This window comes from Stomoxys calcitrans, chromosome 1, assembly GCF_963082655.1.
Source record: "Stomoxys calcitrans chromosome 1, idStoCalc2.1, whole genome shotgun sequence".
NCBI classification, from domain to species: domain Eukaryota; kingdom Metazoa; phylum Arthropoda; class Insecta; order Diptera; family Muscidae; genus Stomoxys; species Stomoxys calcitrans.
The window spans coordinates 271,684,254-271,702,202 of NC_081552.1; the positions used below are offsets into that span (position 1 = coordinate 271,684,254).

A 17,949-nucleotide genomic window follows, 5' to 3' on the forward strand; every position below is an offset into this window, starting at 1 on the left:
GACTATAAGTTCGTGTAAATCTACTGTACTACGGTTGGTATGAAAATTCAGGCGCACTCGAAGTAGTGCACGTCGTGTACATAGGAATCTTTCGATGAAAAAATCGCCAGTAGAACGGAATTCGAGAGCTGCTTTAAATGCAGTAAATGACGATCTTCCGGACCGAAGTAACCATTTGCGGCAAACTCAATCGCTTATCTAGAGTGTAAATCTAAATTAGAAATAAATGTGAACCAATGATTATGTCTTGCACCACCGCTGTTGTATACAAATTGTAGCTCAGTGTATTTGTTTGTGCAAACCAAAAGAAGGGGAGGTGGATTCAATTTTTTTCTGTCTTTTGCACCTGCAAAAAAAAAATCCAATGTTTGGAACATCTTTGCAACATAAAAATCTGTTATTGGGGAAGTACCATTTCTGTACTGTAACTGTGCAACAATTTCCTACACTAACGTTCGTTAGTCTTGAATTTGCCACATTGTGATGTTGAAGTCACTTTGGTTTTAGTCAAAATTTTATAAGCTCCGGCTGACGAAGCCGCAAGTTTTGCCCGATTTGCCTGAAATCTTGCACACAGTGTTTTGTTATGACTTGCAAAAACTGTGCTAAGTACGTTACAAATGAGTCTATAATCTGATATTGTTCCCATATAAACCGATCCTCCGATTTGACTTTCTGCGTCGCTGGAAGCCGCAATTTTTGTCTGATTTGGCTGAAATTTTGCACGCGGTGTTTCTTACGACTTCCAACAACTGCGCCGTGTACGGTCCAAATCAGTCTATAATCTGATGTAGCTCCCATATGAACCGATCTCCCGATTTGACTTCTTGAGTCCTTACACCCGGTGTAGCTCCCATATAAACCGATCCCCCGATTTGACTTCTTGAGCCCTTACAAGCCGCAATTTTTGTCCAATTTGGCTGAAGCTTTGCATGTGGTGTTCCGTTATGACTTTCAACATACATCTGTACTAAGTAAAGTCGAAATCGGTCTATAACCCGGTATAGCTCCCATGTAAACCGATCTGTCGCTTTTGACTTTTTGAGTCCTGACAAGCCGCAATTTTTGTCCGATTTGGCTGAAATTTTGCACGACTTCCAACAACTGCGCCATATACGCTCCAAATCAGGCTATAACCTGATGTGGTTCTCATATAAACTGGTCTCTGGATAATCTTTGTTCGATTCCCAGAAGCTTTAATTTGGTATGTAGAATAAAATAATGCCTTTCAACTAAAATTATTTTGTATAAATTTTTAGCAGCCCGGCCGAACTTAGCACGCTTTTAATTGTTTTATTCCCTCCACCATAGGATGGGGTATACTAATTCTGTCATTCCGTTAGTAACACCTCGAAATATGCGTCTAAGACCATATTAAGTATATGTATTCTTGATCGCAATGACATTTTAAGTCGATCTAGCCATCTCCGTCCGTCCGTCCGCCTGTTTGTCTGTCAAAATCAGGCTACCTTTTACCGAAGGAGTACAGCTAGGCACATGCAATTTTACACAAATACTTCTCATTAGTGTAGGTCGGTTGGCATTGTAAATGGGCCAAATTGGTCCATGTTTCTATAAAGCTGCCATATAAACTGATCTTCGGTCTAGAGCCTCTAGAGGGCGCAATTCTTATCCGATTGCGCTAAAATTTTGCACGTGGTGTTTTGGCATCACTTCCAACAACTGTGCTAGGTATGGTTCAAATCGGTTTATAACCCGATATGGCTATACAATTTAAAAATATGGAAAGAGTTGGAGATTACACCATCAGATATAATGAATCCCATGACAGCCGGTTGTACGTACCGGTTTGACCCGATGGAGTCCTTCATCGTCAAAGGGCTGCCGCCTCAGGGTACAACACACTGCTATAACAACAACAACGAATTGGGAACGATTATATAAAAACGATTGAATGAGATTGCGAGCCGTGTGAAAATTTAAAATGAGAATGCAGTTTTGAAAGCAAAATTGTGTGATCAATAGAATCAAATGCTTTACTTAGATCGAGTATTGCGAGACATTTTTTCTACCAAGACATTTTTTGTGTCAAGATATTGTCTGACATTTTCAGCATCTGGAATACAGATTGACGTGAATGTATAAGATTTCTCTCATCTAAATAACTAGCAATGGAGGTTACCGTGGCGCAGAGGTAAACATCAGAAACATTTTCAGCGATGGTTATACCCTTACTAATACTGACAAGATTTTTGAGGAATCCTGCCATGTTAAAACTTCTCTACCAAGTGGCGACTCGGAATAAAAAAGGAGGCCCCTTGTCATTGAGCGTAAACTCCAATCGGACTGCACCCATTGATGTGAGGGTAGTATCCGCTGTTCCTAAATGGAATGTTCATGGGAAATTCAGTAGTTGGTAAATAACGTGATATCTGTTTATTCAATAGTATCTCTTTATCCACTTTAGAAAGGGCAGACAATAACGATATTGGACGGTAGTCCACGCGGTTCAATCCGGTTTTGTTCTTTTTACCAAGCGGTATTACTTTCGCTAGCTTCCAAGACAAAGGAAAGTTTCGAGTAGTTATAATAGTGTTAATGACGTGAATTAAATGTTGCCTGATGAAAGGAAAGCGTTATTTTAATAAATCTAACAGGTATTGCATCAACTCCAATACCACCTAATTTTATATAAAGCATTACAAATCTCCAAGCCGTCAACATTTCTAAAACTTAACTCGTCCAAACGAAAACAGAGGGAAAATTACTATAATTGGTATAATCATAAAAATTGTACGAATACGGATTAGAAGAAGAAAAATAATTGTTCAAAACATTAACATTTATATCACAGTATCCGGTGGAATTAATACGAGACCACAGGTCTTTCGTGTTGCTCAAACCACAAAAGGCCTGTTGCCTTGTTCACGCTTTGCCTTGCGAATAAAATTTCGAGCAATAGTTCTATAAGTTCTAAAGATCTCTTTGTTTGCAGCTGTCGGATTCTTAATATATGCCCGGTGTGAAAGATCACAATTTCTTATAGCTGAAGTTATTTCCGGTCGGGGCCCTAACGACATATGTTAAACTTTTTTGAGGACATGCCTATTAAACAGCGTGTTCAAAGTACGTTTGAACATGAAGTCATGTGCACCCATGTGCAGACATGCGTTCACGTATGCACATGACCCACTGTGCATAACGGTACATTGAAGTAAGTTCTTAATCGCTGATTCCGCCTTGACTTCATATTTGTTTACCTGGAATTGTTGCTTGTAGCTTGGAAAGTTGACCGTTTTCGCGGGGTCCAAGTGACAAGCAACAACCAAAAAAAGATCAGTCTCGCTTTTAAATCTCAAACCCGCGCATCGTATTCTCTCCCCCTCAAAGTGAACCCAAGTGAAGTGAAAAGCAAAAAAGTGATCTTACATATATACATATAAACAATCGTTAAAGAAAAGAACATTACAAACAGTGAAACAAAAATTAACAAACTCAGTTTTCAGACGTGAAGAAGACACTAAGATACAACATAAACCCACAAGAAGACCCAAAATCAACACAACACATGGTTAAACCATCAAAGTGCGGGACACCAAAAATAAACACAAGTGCGGGCCACTCTACACACCATCAACAAATTCCTATATCCTTAGACCCAAAATCAAAATGTGAAATAACCTACTTACCCTCTAAAATTAAATTTTCCTACTTAAAGCTAAAGTTAAAATTTCCTATCCAAAACTAAAAGTAAAATTCGCTACTTAAACTAAGAATAAATTGTGCTACTTCATCCTAAAAGAAATTAACTACTTAATGCTACATGTACAGGGTGGCTGATGAAAGCCGCTACCAAAAAAAAATGTAATAACTTTTTTTCTATTTAATAATAATAATTTAATAATTAATTTAATTAATTAATTAATTAATTTAATTAATAATAATTTAATAATTAATTTAATAATTTAATTTAACATGAATAAAAGAAAAATGTATTCCATACACCGAAAAAAAAATGTAGCAATATTCATCATTGTAGCAATATTCATCAGCCACCCTGTACAATTGTCTATCTAAATTTACCTACAACAAAAGACTGAATTCGATTTACTACTTATAAATAATGAAATGAGCAACAAACACAATAAACCATTACAACAGCATTGAATTTTAAACCTAATTCTCCCTCTGATTTTTTATTTCGAAAGGCAAAACCCTTAGTTTGACCCCAAACATTTGGTCCTTCGAACCGGATAAGTGGTTTTTTTAAATAATTAAAAAACCAAAAATCAAAAAAAAATTTTTCTGTTTTGTGCCCAAAAATAATTCATTTTCATTTCAAAAGACCCAGTGACCGAAACACAAAGAAATTCGCAACAACAAAAGTGCAGTGACCCAACAATTAAAAGCAAATGAAATAGAGAAAAGTGCGAAAAAAGGGTTGGTTACACACAACCGTACATACATACACGTATGGACGGACGGCCAACACAAAAATATCAAAACACATAGAAGATCAGTTTTGGCAATTTATTAAAAACAAAATAATACACAAATCACAAATTAAAAAATATATAGCGGCTCTCAGTGTTCTTCGTTTGGTTGTGGCATTTATTTTATTGAAAATTTGATAAAATATTCCAACCAAATGAAGATCAAAACGAAATAACAAAAGAAAATAATAACCAAATTGCAAAGTGACAATTAAAGTACATAAAGACTCAAATAAAACAAAAACTAATTAAATTAACAGGGTGACCCGTGTAAAAATAAAAATAATTAATTAAATTTTAATGTGCAAAAAATTGACCCCAAAATCATTAGAAGTTGTGGTAAATCAAAAAAGAAGTGTGCAAAAGACCCAAAAAACGTAAAGTGACCCGCACAGTGGAACAGAAGTGGAAAAAAGTGGAATTTCAAAAAAAATTATAAAAATCAAAAAATTTTTAAATTGTTTAAAGAAGTTTCTTTGTGTTAAATTGAAAAAAAAGAGCTAAAAAATTGAAAAATTTAACAATTTATCGTCCAACCCAAAATTTATGTTAATTTTTTTCTACATATTTTGAAAAATTTTTTTTCTCTAAAAATCATAAATTTTTCAGTATTTTAACTTAAAAAAAAACAAATTAGAGTGTTAAAACAGAATTATGGGTTGCTCGATAAATTTGTAAATTTTATCCCAAACTAATTCTTTCTTTTTCTATCAAACATAAAATATTGTGCATTTTCAAAAAACCCCAACAAAATCAAATTCGTGCGTTCCGTGTAAAAACACAAAAACAAAAAATCTACGCTCTGGGATAAAAACGGAAAAACCCGCTACAACGGTTAAATTCCCAAAACTTCATCAAATCAAAAACACTAAAACAACAAAATCCAAGACTCTAACGACACAAAGCTACAAAAATTGCAAAAGGCGCCAACACACAATTCTGGACCCAAGCCAAGCGCCCACCTACACACACACACATACACACACATCAAAAAAGAAGCTTCAAAGTGAGTACCATTTTGTTTTTCTATTAAAGTGCGCTTGGGTATTACGTCATACATAACCTTTTTTTCAAAAAAGGAAAAGTTCATACATTTACCCAGCGTACTTTAATATTGTTTTTGATCGTTTTCTGATTATGAATCGCTAATTCGGTTGTCTGATAAATTTTGACCCAATTAATTTTGACCCAAATTAATTTGATCCAAGTGAATTTGACCCAATATAGCAGACCCTACTTTCAAGGCAGTGTGTAGGATTTTCGGGACAGACATCCACGAGATTTTTTGTTGAAATTTTTTATAAAGAAAAGGAAAAGTGTCTAAGAAGGATCGAAGTGCTTTTAGAAAAGAAGAAGTTTTTTTTATCAAGAATTGTTTTTGTGTGAGAAATAACGAAAATAATATTGCGTGCTGGCCTCATTTGTCTTCGAAATTTTAAAACTTCATTCTATTGCACAAATTTAAGTGGAAACGGTCGGAAAGGACTGTGGTTGTTTGTGCAATCCTTTGTTGTTTTTTATACAGAAAGCAAATTGACCCAACGAGTCAAAGCAGTATTATTGTAAAGAATCATCTAGTTCTGTATGCCAAATTTTGAAAAGTGAAAGTTTAATTTTTTTTGGAGAAAAATAAATTTTTTTTTTTGCAACTTTAATTCGAGCGGAATTAAATTGCTGGTGTATTGCGATTTGAAAGGAAAATTTTTCTTACAATTTTTTGCGGCTATTGTATAATCGATATCATCAGAAATATTAACCTGTTTTTTTTTTCTAGTGACCCAGATAAAACATTTATTACGAATTTTGTAAAAAGTTTCAGGTTTGACCCTTAGATATTTGACCCATCATCAAGACACACATTTTTTTTCTCGCATTAGGTTTTGAAATAGATTTGATTTCTACAAATAACCAGTTTTTTTTTAGGACATTTTGTTGTAAAATTTTCCTTGGTTTTATAGTTTTTTGACCCTATTTAAAACATATACAAGCCAATTACAAAATGGATAAGAATTTACGCGAAAGATTTGTAAACTGTGTGGATGATTTAGTGGATTTTGAGACCGTTTACTCCGCGGCTAAGTCGGATGATAATATACATTCGTTAGAAATCACGCGGGTAGAACTCAATTCTTTATGGGATCAAATCAAGAAGGCATACTTAGATTGTAGGGATCGCATTCCGGAAAAGGATGAGACACCTATAGATAAAACTAAGCTTCGAAATAGCTACAAACAGGCACTAGAAACTTATAAACGGTGTTTAAGCTCTCTTAACGGAGAAATTTTGGCCCTTAACGAGCAACAAGATCAAGAAAAACAGGAGAGAATATCGATGACCCAACAGCGAGACACTAATGATTTTTCACCAGCTCTAAGATTGCCGCCCTGTGACACAGATGTTTTTAAAGGGGGATATCGCGAATGGCCTACCTTTAGGGACTTATTTTCAGCAATTTACATTAACAATTCAAAATTAAGTAAAGTCGAGAAGTTGTTTCACTTAACCCAGAAAACAGCAGGAGAAGCCCGCGAAATAATTTCCAATGTTCCACTGACCCATGAGGGTTTCGACATAGCGTGGAGAAATCTCGTTCATAGGTACGAAAATAAACGCATGCAGGTAAATGAGCAATTGCGAGCTCTTTTTAATTTACCTTCGGTTTCCGTTGATAACGCGTCAACAATCCAGAAATTACAGCGCACTATAGGTAGTTGTACCCAAACTTTACAGACCCTTGAAGTAGAAACGGGGGGATGGGACCCAATCTTAGTTTATCTTGTGTCAACCAAACTACCAAGAATATTTTTAGAAGAATTCGAAAGCAGCCTAGCAGATTGTTCGTCTCTTCCATCGTGGAATCAACTAGATGTATTTTTGACCCATAAATTCAAGACCCTAGAATCAGTCGGCAATATCAAGCCACAATATTCGAGATATAATCAACCCAGATCGGAGTACGATAAGCGGGAAAAGCGAGTTAATAGTTTTCAAACAAATGTAAATCCCAATTTCAAGAACACGGGCTCAAGACCCAGCAACAACACACAATCACACTATAATGCTCAGAATAACAAACCGGTTTGTCAACTTTGTAAATCCAATCATTCTTTGCGAGAATGTCCTCAATTTCTAGAAAGGTCGATCAACGATCGAATAAACATTGTTAAGACCAGTCATCTTTGCTATAACTGCCTTTCTTCGGATCATGGAGTCAGGGAGTGTAAAAGTCGTTTTAGTTGTAGGGAATGTAGTCAACGACACCACAGTTTGATACATAAAGGCAACCAGACCCAGTACCCTACAACAGGCACACTCCAACGAGACGGAGCACGACCCAGCACAAGTGCTGCCGCTCTCAACACTTTAGTTCAACCCGGTAGACAGGAAGCACGACCTAGCACCAGTGCTACTGATCCTACCACCCTAGCTCAACCGGTTAGCGAATACGCACGCCCTAGTACCAGTGCTGCCGCTTTAACCACCCTAGTACAACCATCGGTATCGCCAAATATACAGTCCACACCTTGTTTAGAAGCACCTTGTTCAACGACTTTGACACTTCAGGAAATCAGACCCACTCCGCAACCCAAAGAGACACTTTTGTTCACAGCAATAGTTCAAATCAAATCTAGAGGACATAGATATGATGCCAGGGCAATCATCGATCCTGGGTCACAATCAACTTTCATTTCAGAGAAAATTAGAAACAAACTACAACTTCCAACAGTTAAGAATTTAATTCACGTCACAGGTTTAAGCGACGCAGTTTCTGAAACATCGACAAAAGCTTGCGTCTTCAATCTTTGCTCACGAGTAAATCCTAGTTTTGAGCTGGAGGTTTGGGCACCAGTCTTAAAGACCCTACCTTCTCATTTACCAACACACGATTTAAGGCAAAATCAATTTGGAGATTTTGCACACCTTAGTCTCGCGGACCCTCGATTCTTTGAAAGTCGACCCGTGGACATGTTAATCGGATTAGATATTGGACCCCTTATATACACAAAAGGCGGTACTATGAAATCCTGTGGATCACTTTTAGCGCAGGACACCGTTTTTGGGTGGATCATAGGAGGACCCATTACGGAAGACCCTAAATCCGACAGACAAATCACACTTTATAGTGCATCATCATTAGAAAAGATAATCACTCGCTTTTGGGAGGTGGAAGAGACCCCAAAAAAGGTTTTGAGGTCAGCAGAAGATATTTATTGCGAAAATAATTACAAAAATACAACACGACGTAATGAGGCGGGGAGATATATCGTAACTTTACCTTTTAAAAGCTGTTCAGAGATCGGTTCATCTAGGAACATCGCATTGGCACAGTTTCATAGAATGGAGAAAAAGTTGTCTAAGACCCCAGATATTAAAGCACATTATGATGCAGCCATATTAGAGTATTTGGAATTAGGACACATGAGGAAGGTAGACCCAAACAGCGTATACAAGACCCCTCACTACTACTTACCTCACCATGCAGTTATCAAACCAGATAGGGTTACCACAAAACTTAGAGTGGTTTTTAACGCATCTAGCCCAACATCAAACAAGAAAAGTCTTAATGATATCTTACATACAGGACCCATACTTCAGCAAGACCTTGTCGTACAAGTGTTGAACTGGAAATTTTTTAAATACGTCTTCAATGCAGACGTGACAAAGATGTATCGTCAGATCTTAGTAGACCCCAATCAAACAGCATTTCAAAGGATCCTCTTTCGCAAATCAGAAAACCACCCAATTGAGGATTACGAACTCTTAACTGTTACCTTCGGCATAAATTGCGCCCCATTTTTAGCGATTAGGACCCTTCTCCAGTTAGCAGAAGACGTGAAAGATTCTCATCCGTTAGGGTCAAGAATTATTAAAGAAAATTTATATGTCGATGATGTATTAGCGGGCGGACACTCCATAGAAGAAGCTACAGCAGCTAGGAAAGAATTAGCCTCCGCATTAGAATCAGCTGGTTTCAGGCTAAGAAAATGGGCGTCAAATGACACACGTTTGTTAAAGGATTTAAATGAAGACATGCTTCTTCCAATAGATTGGTTAAATATTTCCGAAGCTTCTTCGACAAAGACCCTAGGAATTCGTTGGAATATATCAGGTGATAATTTCACTTTTACGGCCCCTACAGTTGAAGAAAGGCAAATGAGCACCAAGCGAGAAGTATTATCAACGATAGCAAAGTTTTTCGACCCATGTGGATGGTTAGCGCCAGTAATTGTTGTAGCCAAGTTAATCATGCAGCAGGTTTGGCTAGATAAGGTAGAATGGGATGACTCGTTGAAGCCAGTGACTCAAATGAACTGGAATAACTTTGTGAGAGGCAGCCATTCTATAGACACTGTATCGATACCAAGATGGGTTCGGTTTACACCTGCTAGTATTGTGGAGATACATGGATTCTGCGACGCGTCAGAAAGCGCATATGCAGCCACAATTTATATACGCGTTGAACACATCGATAAAACTGTAGACACTTTTCTTCTAGCAGCCAAGACCCGAGTAGCCCCAGTTAAGAAAATCTCTCTGCCAAGGTTAGAATTATGCGGTGCAGTTATGTTGTCAAGGTTAGCAAATGCCATTGTGCCTAAGCTTCGATTATCAAAGTTTACGACCCATTTCTGGACCGACTCTACAATCGTTCTAGCCTGGCTACAAAAGCCACCATGCTCATGGAGCGCTTTCGTTGGTAACAGGGTTTCAGAGATATTAGAGAACGTCGGTGGTGAGAATTGGAAACATGTTGACTCAGAATATAATCCTGCAGATGTAGCAAGTCGTGGCTGTTCTCCTGACGACTTAATATCTCATAATTTATGGTGGACGGGACCCCAGTGGCTCAAATTGCCGCATGATCAGTGGCCGCAAGACCGAGTTAATACAGACACTAATCTTGAAGCAAAACAAGTTAAAGTATTCGCAACAGGCACTTTTGATGACCCTTTGACTCGATTTTCGTCTTTAGCTAGAGCATATCGTGTTTTGTCTTACGCAGTTAGGTTCTGGCGTAACACAGGTTCAACTAGATCCTCACTTAAAATTTCATCGCAAGAAATAACCAGCCCAGAGCTCATAGACACAAAGATGCGTCTTATAGTGGCAACTCAGAAACATTACTTCGTTGAGGAATACAGTTCTTTGACCCAAAAGAAAAGGCTTTCACCTAGAAGTAGTCTTTTACCATTCAACCCCTTCATAGATAGAAAAGGAGTAATTAGATCCAATGGTCGTTTAGTTCAATCGCCAGCTTTGACGTACAGCGAACGTCATCCAATCTTAATCCCATATGATTCGCGATTTGCACTCCTTCTAGTGGAATTTGTTCATAAAGTCTCAATGCACGGAGGCAATCAACTTATGACCCGGCTCATCCGTACGGAGTTTTGGATATTCAGATTGAAACAGTTGATCAAGAAAGTTATACACAATTGCAGAGTTTGTACCCTATATCGATTAAAGACTCAGACCCAAATTATGTCATCTCTTCCACCCGAGCGTACTACTTTATCCAGACCCTTTACGAATACAGGGGTAGATTTTGCAGGACCCTTCGGAATCAAAAGCTTAACAGCACGAGCGTGTTTAATAACCAAGGGTTATATCTGCATATTTGTTTGTTTTGCGACAAAAGCCATCCACTTAGAAGCAACAAGTGATTTATCGACTCAATCATTTCTGGCGGCATTAGCTCGTTTCATAGGAAGGAGAGGGTGCCCAGAAAAGATATATTCCGACAATGGAAAGAATTTTATAGGCGCAGCAGAAATGCTCAAGAAAGATCAGAAAGAGTTTATGAAAAGTTTACAGAGCAGCGCCATTCAGCAACATGCTCATCAGAATTTAGAGTGGAAATTTATTCCTCCAGGAGCTCCCCATATGGGGGGATTGTGGGAGGCAGGAGTTAAATCATTCAAGATACACCTTAAGAAGTCTATGCCCAAAATGAACTTCACGTTCGAAGAACTGTCAACCATATTGGCACGTATCGAGGCCTGCCTCAATTCACGACCCCTTAGTCCAGCTTCTGAAGACCCTAACGATTTAGCACCCTTGACCCCAGCTCACTTCCTTATAGGCTCTTCCCTTTTGACCCCGGCAGAACCCGACATCTCAGAGGAGGACATAACGCTTGCAAATCGGTGGAAGAGATTAAAGATTATATCCCAAAACTTTTGTCAGAGGTGGAAGTCAGAGTACTTAAATGAGCTTCACCGTAGATACAAATGGAAGTATCAGCAAGATAACATACAGGTCAATGATTTAGTTGTCATCAGGGATGAGAGATATCCCACCGAGTGGAAGTTAGGACGAGTTTTTAAAACATACCCCGGTGTTGATCAGAACACTCGAGTTGTAGATATTCGAACTTCCAATGGCATAGTCAGTCGACCCATAACTAAGATTGTCAAATTATTCTCAGACACCCCTAGCAATTCATAATCACATCAAAACACGGTACTCACGAGATTTTGGTTACAGATAATGGCCGGATATTTACCTCGCCCAGAGTCCCCACGACCCGCCAGACCCACACGCCCTCGCTTCGACCCACGGGAACCCAGGTATCGCCCCGCATCTTGGCAGTATGCCTGTGGCCTCTGCCAGGAGGACCACGCCATACGGTCATGCCCGCGGTTCCGGCAAATGACACCGTATCAGAGATACGAGACAGTTGAGAGACGGAGTTACTGTCGGAACTGTCTGGCGCGCAGCCATCTGGCCCCAGACTGCCCCGTGGTCACTGCCTGCCGAACATGCGACTACCGCCATCACACAATGCTGCATGGAGCCCCACAGCTTAGGAAGACATACGGCAGCTACAGCCCGCCCCCAATGGAGATTGCCAACCCACGGCAACTTGCAATCGAACCAGCCAACCAGATGCCCATCGTCCAAGGCCCTCCCCCGGTCGAGATACCTTACAGCCGGGCCACTGTTTTTGTACCCACGGCGATGGTGGAATTGGCACCCGAGGAGCAGGACGATTGGGCTGGGGTACGGGTACTTTTGTGCCAGGCATCGACCATCACCCGAATCGCGGCAGCCACAGTAACTCGCCTGGGGATACCAACGAGAGAGCGCAGAGGGCACCGTCTGGCAACAATAAGACTTCGGTCAAGGCATGCGTCGAGGAGGACCATGTATACCATCCGGGCAGTGGTGACCCGGGATTTGCCGCGACGACCCTATTCAGATCCCATCATTCCCGACCCCACAAGCAGCCTAAGATCCCTTTCTTTGGCAGATGCTGACCCTAGGGGCAACGAACCAATCGATGTAGAGGTAGGGGCCGATGCCTACGCCCACCTCCGGAGGAGTGGTGTTGTACAACCCGGATTGGGAGCCGTCTTCGCCCAGGAGACAGATTGGGGATACGTGTTCGTCGGCCCAGTCACCTCACAGGCAAGAAACCAAAATTAAAAAGGTAAGATGTCACTTCGTCACTTGGAGGGGGAGAATGTTCAAAGTACGTTTGAACATGAAGTCATGTGCACCCATGTGCAGACATGCGTTCACGTATGCACATGACCCACTGTGCATAACGGTACATTGAAGTAAGTTCTTAATCGCTGATTCCGCCTTGACTTCATATTTGTTTACCTGGAATTGTTGCTTGTAGCTTGGAAAGTTGACCGTTTTCGCGGGGTCCAAGTGACAAGCAACAACCAAAAAAAGATCAGTCTCGCTTTTAAATCTCAAACCCGCGCATCGTATTCTCTCCCCCTCAAAGTGAACCCAAGTGAAGTGAAAAGCAAAAAAGTGATCTTACATATATACATATAAACAATCGTTAAAGAAAAGAACATTACAAACAGTGAAACAAAAATTAACAAACTCAGTTTTCAGACGTGAAGAAGACACTAAGATACAACATAAACCCACAAGAAGACCCAAAATCAACACAACACATGGTTAAACCATCAAAGTGCGGGACACCAAAAATAAACACAAGTGCGGGCCACTCTACACACCATCAACAAATTCCTATATCCTTAGACCCAAAATCAAAATGTGAAATAACCTACTTACCCTCTAAAATTAAATTTTCCTACTTAAAGCTAAAGTTAAAATTTCCTATCCAAAACTAAAAGTAAAATTCGCTACTTAAACTAAGAATAAATTGTGCTACTTCATCCTAAAAGAAATTAACTACTTAATGCTACATGTACAATTGTCTATCTAAATTTACCTACAACAAAAGACTGAATTCGATTTACTACTTATAAATAATGAAATGAGCAACAAACACAATAAACCATTACAACAGCATTGAATTTTAAACCTAATTCTCCCTCTGATTTTTTATTTCGAAAGGCAAAACCCTTAGTTTGACCCCAAACACAGCGAAAAAAGAATACCATTAATAAATTCAACTTCGACATCCGAAATAAAAGTATCGTAAATTCGAGAAAAATCGGTTCCATTAATATCCTCCAATAGTTGGTTCATATAAGTGGATTCATAGTCACGGTGCTCCTTGATAACGAGATTTCGAATATGAGAGATGTTATATTGAATAAGCATAAAAACGTGATTCGAATTTAGTGGTGGAAAATTAAATTGTCCACTGTGTACAGTAACATCCGTGTCACTCACCAAGTAGTAGTCTATCAAAGAGGCAGTGTTTCTAGGGATATCGAAGAGTTGTGCACAAGTGATAAATTGCATTGAGTAAGATTTGAATAATTTCTGGGAATAGTAAGATCGTGACAAAATCACCGATAGTAATGCTACAACTAGTGTCCGCAACGTGCTCTTCAAATTCATCAATATCACCATGCGGTAAAAAAAACAACTCCTACCACAACGCTGAAGGAGTCTGAGTAAACACGAACAAATAAGGCCTCACATTTACCACTGTCAGAAATCGATGACACAAACTGAGTTTTCAAGGAGGATGGTCCATAGGGAGCCACCATCTCTATTGCCAATGCAATCCTTCCTTTACATTTTAAATTCAGGAATATGAACTTACTTGAAATGTATGTTTAAGCCATGTTTCTATACTTCCAACTATGCTTAGTTATTTACAAGATAGTGAATTTAGTAGATTTTCCTACTGGGTTCATAGACTGCTTAATGAACTAAGCTATGTTTACGTTACCATTGAGCGGAGTGCTAAAATCTTTCTTAAACGAGTCATCGCTGACAATATCCCCAATAGCGCAATCGAACATAAATGATATGCAAGGCTAGAATAACAATTTTGAATGAACATAAAACACAATTGTAAACAATTTTGTACTTCTATAATATTGGCTAAATGAACCAATATTAGAGATCATAAAAGCGAAACAACTCTAAGCATAGATTGCTTTACCAAATATAAAGCAACCTAGTGATCTTACCCACCCAAGACTCGTCCCATCCGAACTCAGCACGTTTTATTTTGTTTTTTTTTTTTTTTAAGACTAGCTGACAGAATCTTCTGATATCAGCAAACTTATTTATCCGAGTGTGTATTAGTGGAATTCAATCTTTATCTCTCCAACGTTATTCTCGCCTTCTTGGCGGACCTCGTCAGACACAAGTTGTAAATGTGGCACGTTTGTATTGAAATGAATTTCGAAATATGTATAAATTCATGCCATTTCGCCAACACGATCTAAAGTACACAAACCCACAAATTGGATAAACATTCACAACCAACCGTACGCGTGAACTCAATAAACACAAACAAAAACACCCAGCCATAACCACATTCGCATTCGCATTTATAGTCAGAGACACTGATACGGACACAGATAGATGTAGGCATGCAGACACGCACACACACAATGCGGCACACAACCGAACGAAGATACACAGATACATTCCCCACGCTTGCAAACACTAAACATTGAATTGCCAAAGCATAAACAGTCCGAACACAAACAGACTAACAAAAGTGTCTACATGCAGCAAGGATTGTGGGGCGGTCGCGGCTACAACGTTCATGGGAGGATTGGCAGTGGCAAGAGCCTCGGTTAGAGTCGTTTTTCATACGCCGAACTCAAAACATCAGGCATAAGCCCAAGCATTATGGGAAAAGCAGGAAAGGCGAAGAAAACGAAAAAAGCGAGCGAAAAGTGAATAAAAATGCCATGAAGGACGAATATTTTTGATGGCAGCTGCTTTACAGTCCAAGGAAGGCTGTATGAGTGTGTGTTTATGTTGATATGTATGCATATGTATGTGTATTCAGTAAAGATATCTGTAATACTGAATGTATGTGTGTCGCTATGCGACACCGTGCACTGAGGGACCAAATGAGGGCAAATGAAAGGAATGAATGATTCAGGTTTTGTTGCTAATGCGAGTGTGTCTATTTGTGTGTGTGTGTGTGTGTGTATGTTTGTGAATGGGTGAGCACAACTGGGTGGGTGGTTGATGTCGATGTCAATTGTGTTGACGATGACTTCGTCAAGGGTGGTGGGGCAGACATCACTGGGCTTGGCATGGGAATGAGTTGAGTAGTGGCATAGTAAGGACTCATAAAGTTGTTGTCGTTGTCGTTTAGTGTGCCAACAACCCACATGCACACACCCGCACAAACCCACACTCGCAACACATTGAGGGAAAATAACGACAACGACATCACCAACAAAACAAAAAAAAAACACCCAACAAGAGAGACCGTGGTCGCAACAGCAGGAGTAGCACATCAGGGCTTTGGTATGCTTTACGGTGGTATTTTAACGATTTTACGAAACGTATTGTCAACTTTCAACTTTATTTTCGCCACCACAGCAACAATATAAACTTTGTTCGCTGTCCTTCCCCTCCTCACCCTACTTCACCCACCCCCCAGTCGTTTGGACGGAAAAAATGGATTTCTTCACTGCTGCCAGTACTGATGATTTTTTTATTCGTTTCGTATTTCTGCCTTTCTTCCAGCTACGGCAACTGCAACTTTTGTACTTTAAGTTGGCTAAAAAATTACAAAGTTCACTCAAGTATATACGCTGATAGACAGACCTACATACATATGTATTTCCTTCCACATTAACATACATTCTTACCACCTCTACAGTGTATACGAAAAATCACCCGGCAATTGTCCCCTCGGGGACGATGGGATGTGGGTAAACCTTCTTTACTTTTATGATGGCTTTTTTGGTGTTGGCTACTTTTTGCCTCTGTAGATGTCGATGTCGCTGATTGTTATAGTTGTTTTCAATGTGTTTGAGTGTGTGTGTGTGTGTAGTTATATTAACGGCAACTAAACTGGTATGACGACTAAATAAGACTCAAATGTGGGCACGCTACATTCTGGCGTAGTTCGCATTTCTTTCAAAACATGCACCGTCTGTAGTAACGATTCGGTTGCACGCCTGAATTGCAAGTATTCAGGATTCTGCAAGTCCTATTAATTATCATCCTTATATTCCCACCGTAGCGCAGAGGTTAGCATGTCCGTCTATGACGCTGAACGCCTGGGTTCGAATCCTGGCCAGACCATCAGAAAAAAAATTTTCAGCAGAGGTTTTCCCCTTCTAATGCTGGCAACATTTGTGAGGTACTATGCCATGTAAAACTTCTCTCCAAAGAGGTGTCGCACTGTGGCACGCCGTTCGGACTCGGCTATAAAAACGAGGCCCCTTATCATTGAGCTTAAACTTGAATCGGACTGCACTCATTGATATGTGAGAAGTTTGCCCCTGTTCCTTAGTGGAATGTTCATGGGCAAAATTTGCATTTGCATATTCCCTATACCCACTGTCATAGGATGGCAGTACATTCATTTTGTCAATTCGTTTATAATGCCATCCCTACGAAGAATGTTCAGTAGAATCTCTCGCTCATTTATACTATCTACGGATCTAATTTCTGGAAATTTCATTTAGATTGGCAAAATCATCCGTCACTAAAAGAGAAAAAAATCACAAATGATTTCTTCTCTTTATTAATGTGTAGTTTTTGAGAAAGTTTTGCAGTTCGAATCTGCAACTGGCCCTCTTTACAAAAGAAAAAATATGGTATTTAAAGTTGCTTTCACACGATCTGTATTTTCTTATGTCTTTTCAAAAATAGCAACTCTGAAAGTTGTGCACTAGGATGATAACTTTTGGTTTACTTTCTCTTAAAAATTCTTTCCTGTTGCACGAATGAATGAACTTTTGCCTATAAATGACTATAATAATGTTTATTTCATTTAAATATTGAAAAAGGTCACGCACAAACCTCTTTGAAATGATAGTTTAGAGAAAAAATTTAAATTTTTTAAAACGAAAAAAAGTGTGAAGTCTTATAACTTTCAGGAGAAGCCAAATAGCCTATGAACATAATAAGACATTTATCATAAAAATCTATGAACATCTTTCGTTTCTATTTACAATTAAGTGAAGATATCGCATTTTGAATCGAATCTACATATTACTTTGGAAAAAACCTTGAAGACTTTTTTTATGATTCTCAGAATTAAAGAAACTTAGTGAGGAACAAAAATCGTTGTAATTTTAATGATTGCGGGTTCATTTTTTTCTTCGGGTTCATTTATGGTAG

General features: G+C 39.0%; 2 protein-coding genes across 6 annotated transcripts; both read left to right on the forward strand.

Moving 5' to 3' along the window:
- Positions 1 to 3,083: 3,083 nt before the first annotated feature.
- LOC131994128 (uncharacterized) lies at positions 3,084 to 13,751 on the forward strand. Of its 5 annotated transcripts, none has more exons than XM_059360459.1 (3): positions 3,084 to 3,380; positions 5,343 to 5,460; positions 11,944 to 13,751. In XM_059360459.1, exon 3 carries the CDS (start codon positions 11,947 to 11,949, stop codon positions 12,883 to 12,885), a length of 939 nt encoding a protein of 312 aa, XP_059216442.1. In that variant the 5' UTR covers positions 3,084 to 3,380; positions 5,343 to 5,460; positions 11,944 to 11,946; the 3' UTR covers positions 12,886 to 13,751. The 5 variants fall into 5 exon arrangements, with proteins under 5 accessions (XP_059216442.1, XP_059216443.1, XP_059216444.1 ...); XM_059360460.1 differs by having other exon boundaries at positions 3,084 to 3,360; XM_059360461.1 differs by lacking the exon at positions 3,084 to 3,380 and adding an exon at positions 4,510 to 4,793.
- On the forward strand, positions 9,487 to 11,904 carry LOC131997809 (uncharacterized). The gene has a single exon (XM_059369479.1). It carries the CDS (start codon positions 9,487 to 9,489, stop codon positions 11,902 to 11,904), a length of 2,418 nt encoding a protein of 805 aa, XP_059225462.1.
- Positions 13,752 to 17,949: the final 4,198 nt, after the last annotated feature.

Coding starts and splice junctions, on each gene's coding strand:
- LOC131997809 (XM_059369479.1), top strand. CDS start 9,487: ATGCTTCTTCCAATAGATTGGTTAAATATTTCCGAAGCTTCTTCGACA.
- LOC131994128 (XM_059360459.1), top strand. CDS start 11,947: ATGGCCGGATATTTACCTCGCCCAGAGTCCCCACGACCCGCCAGACCC.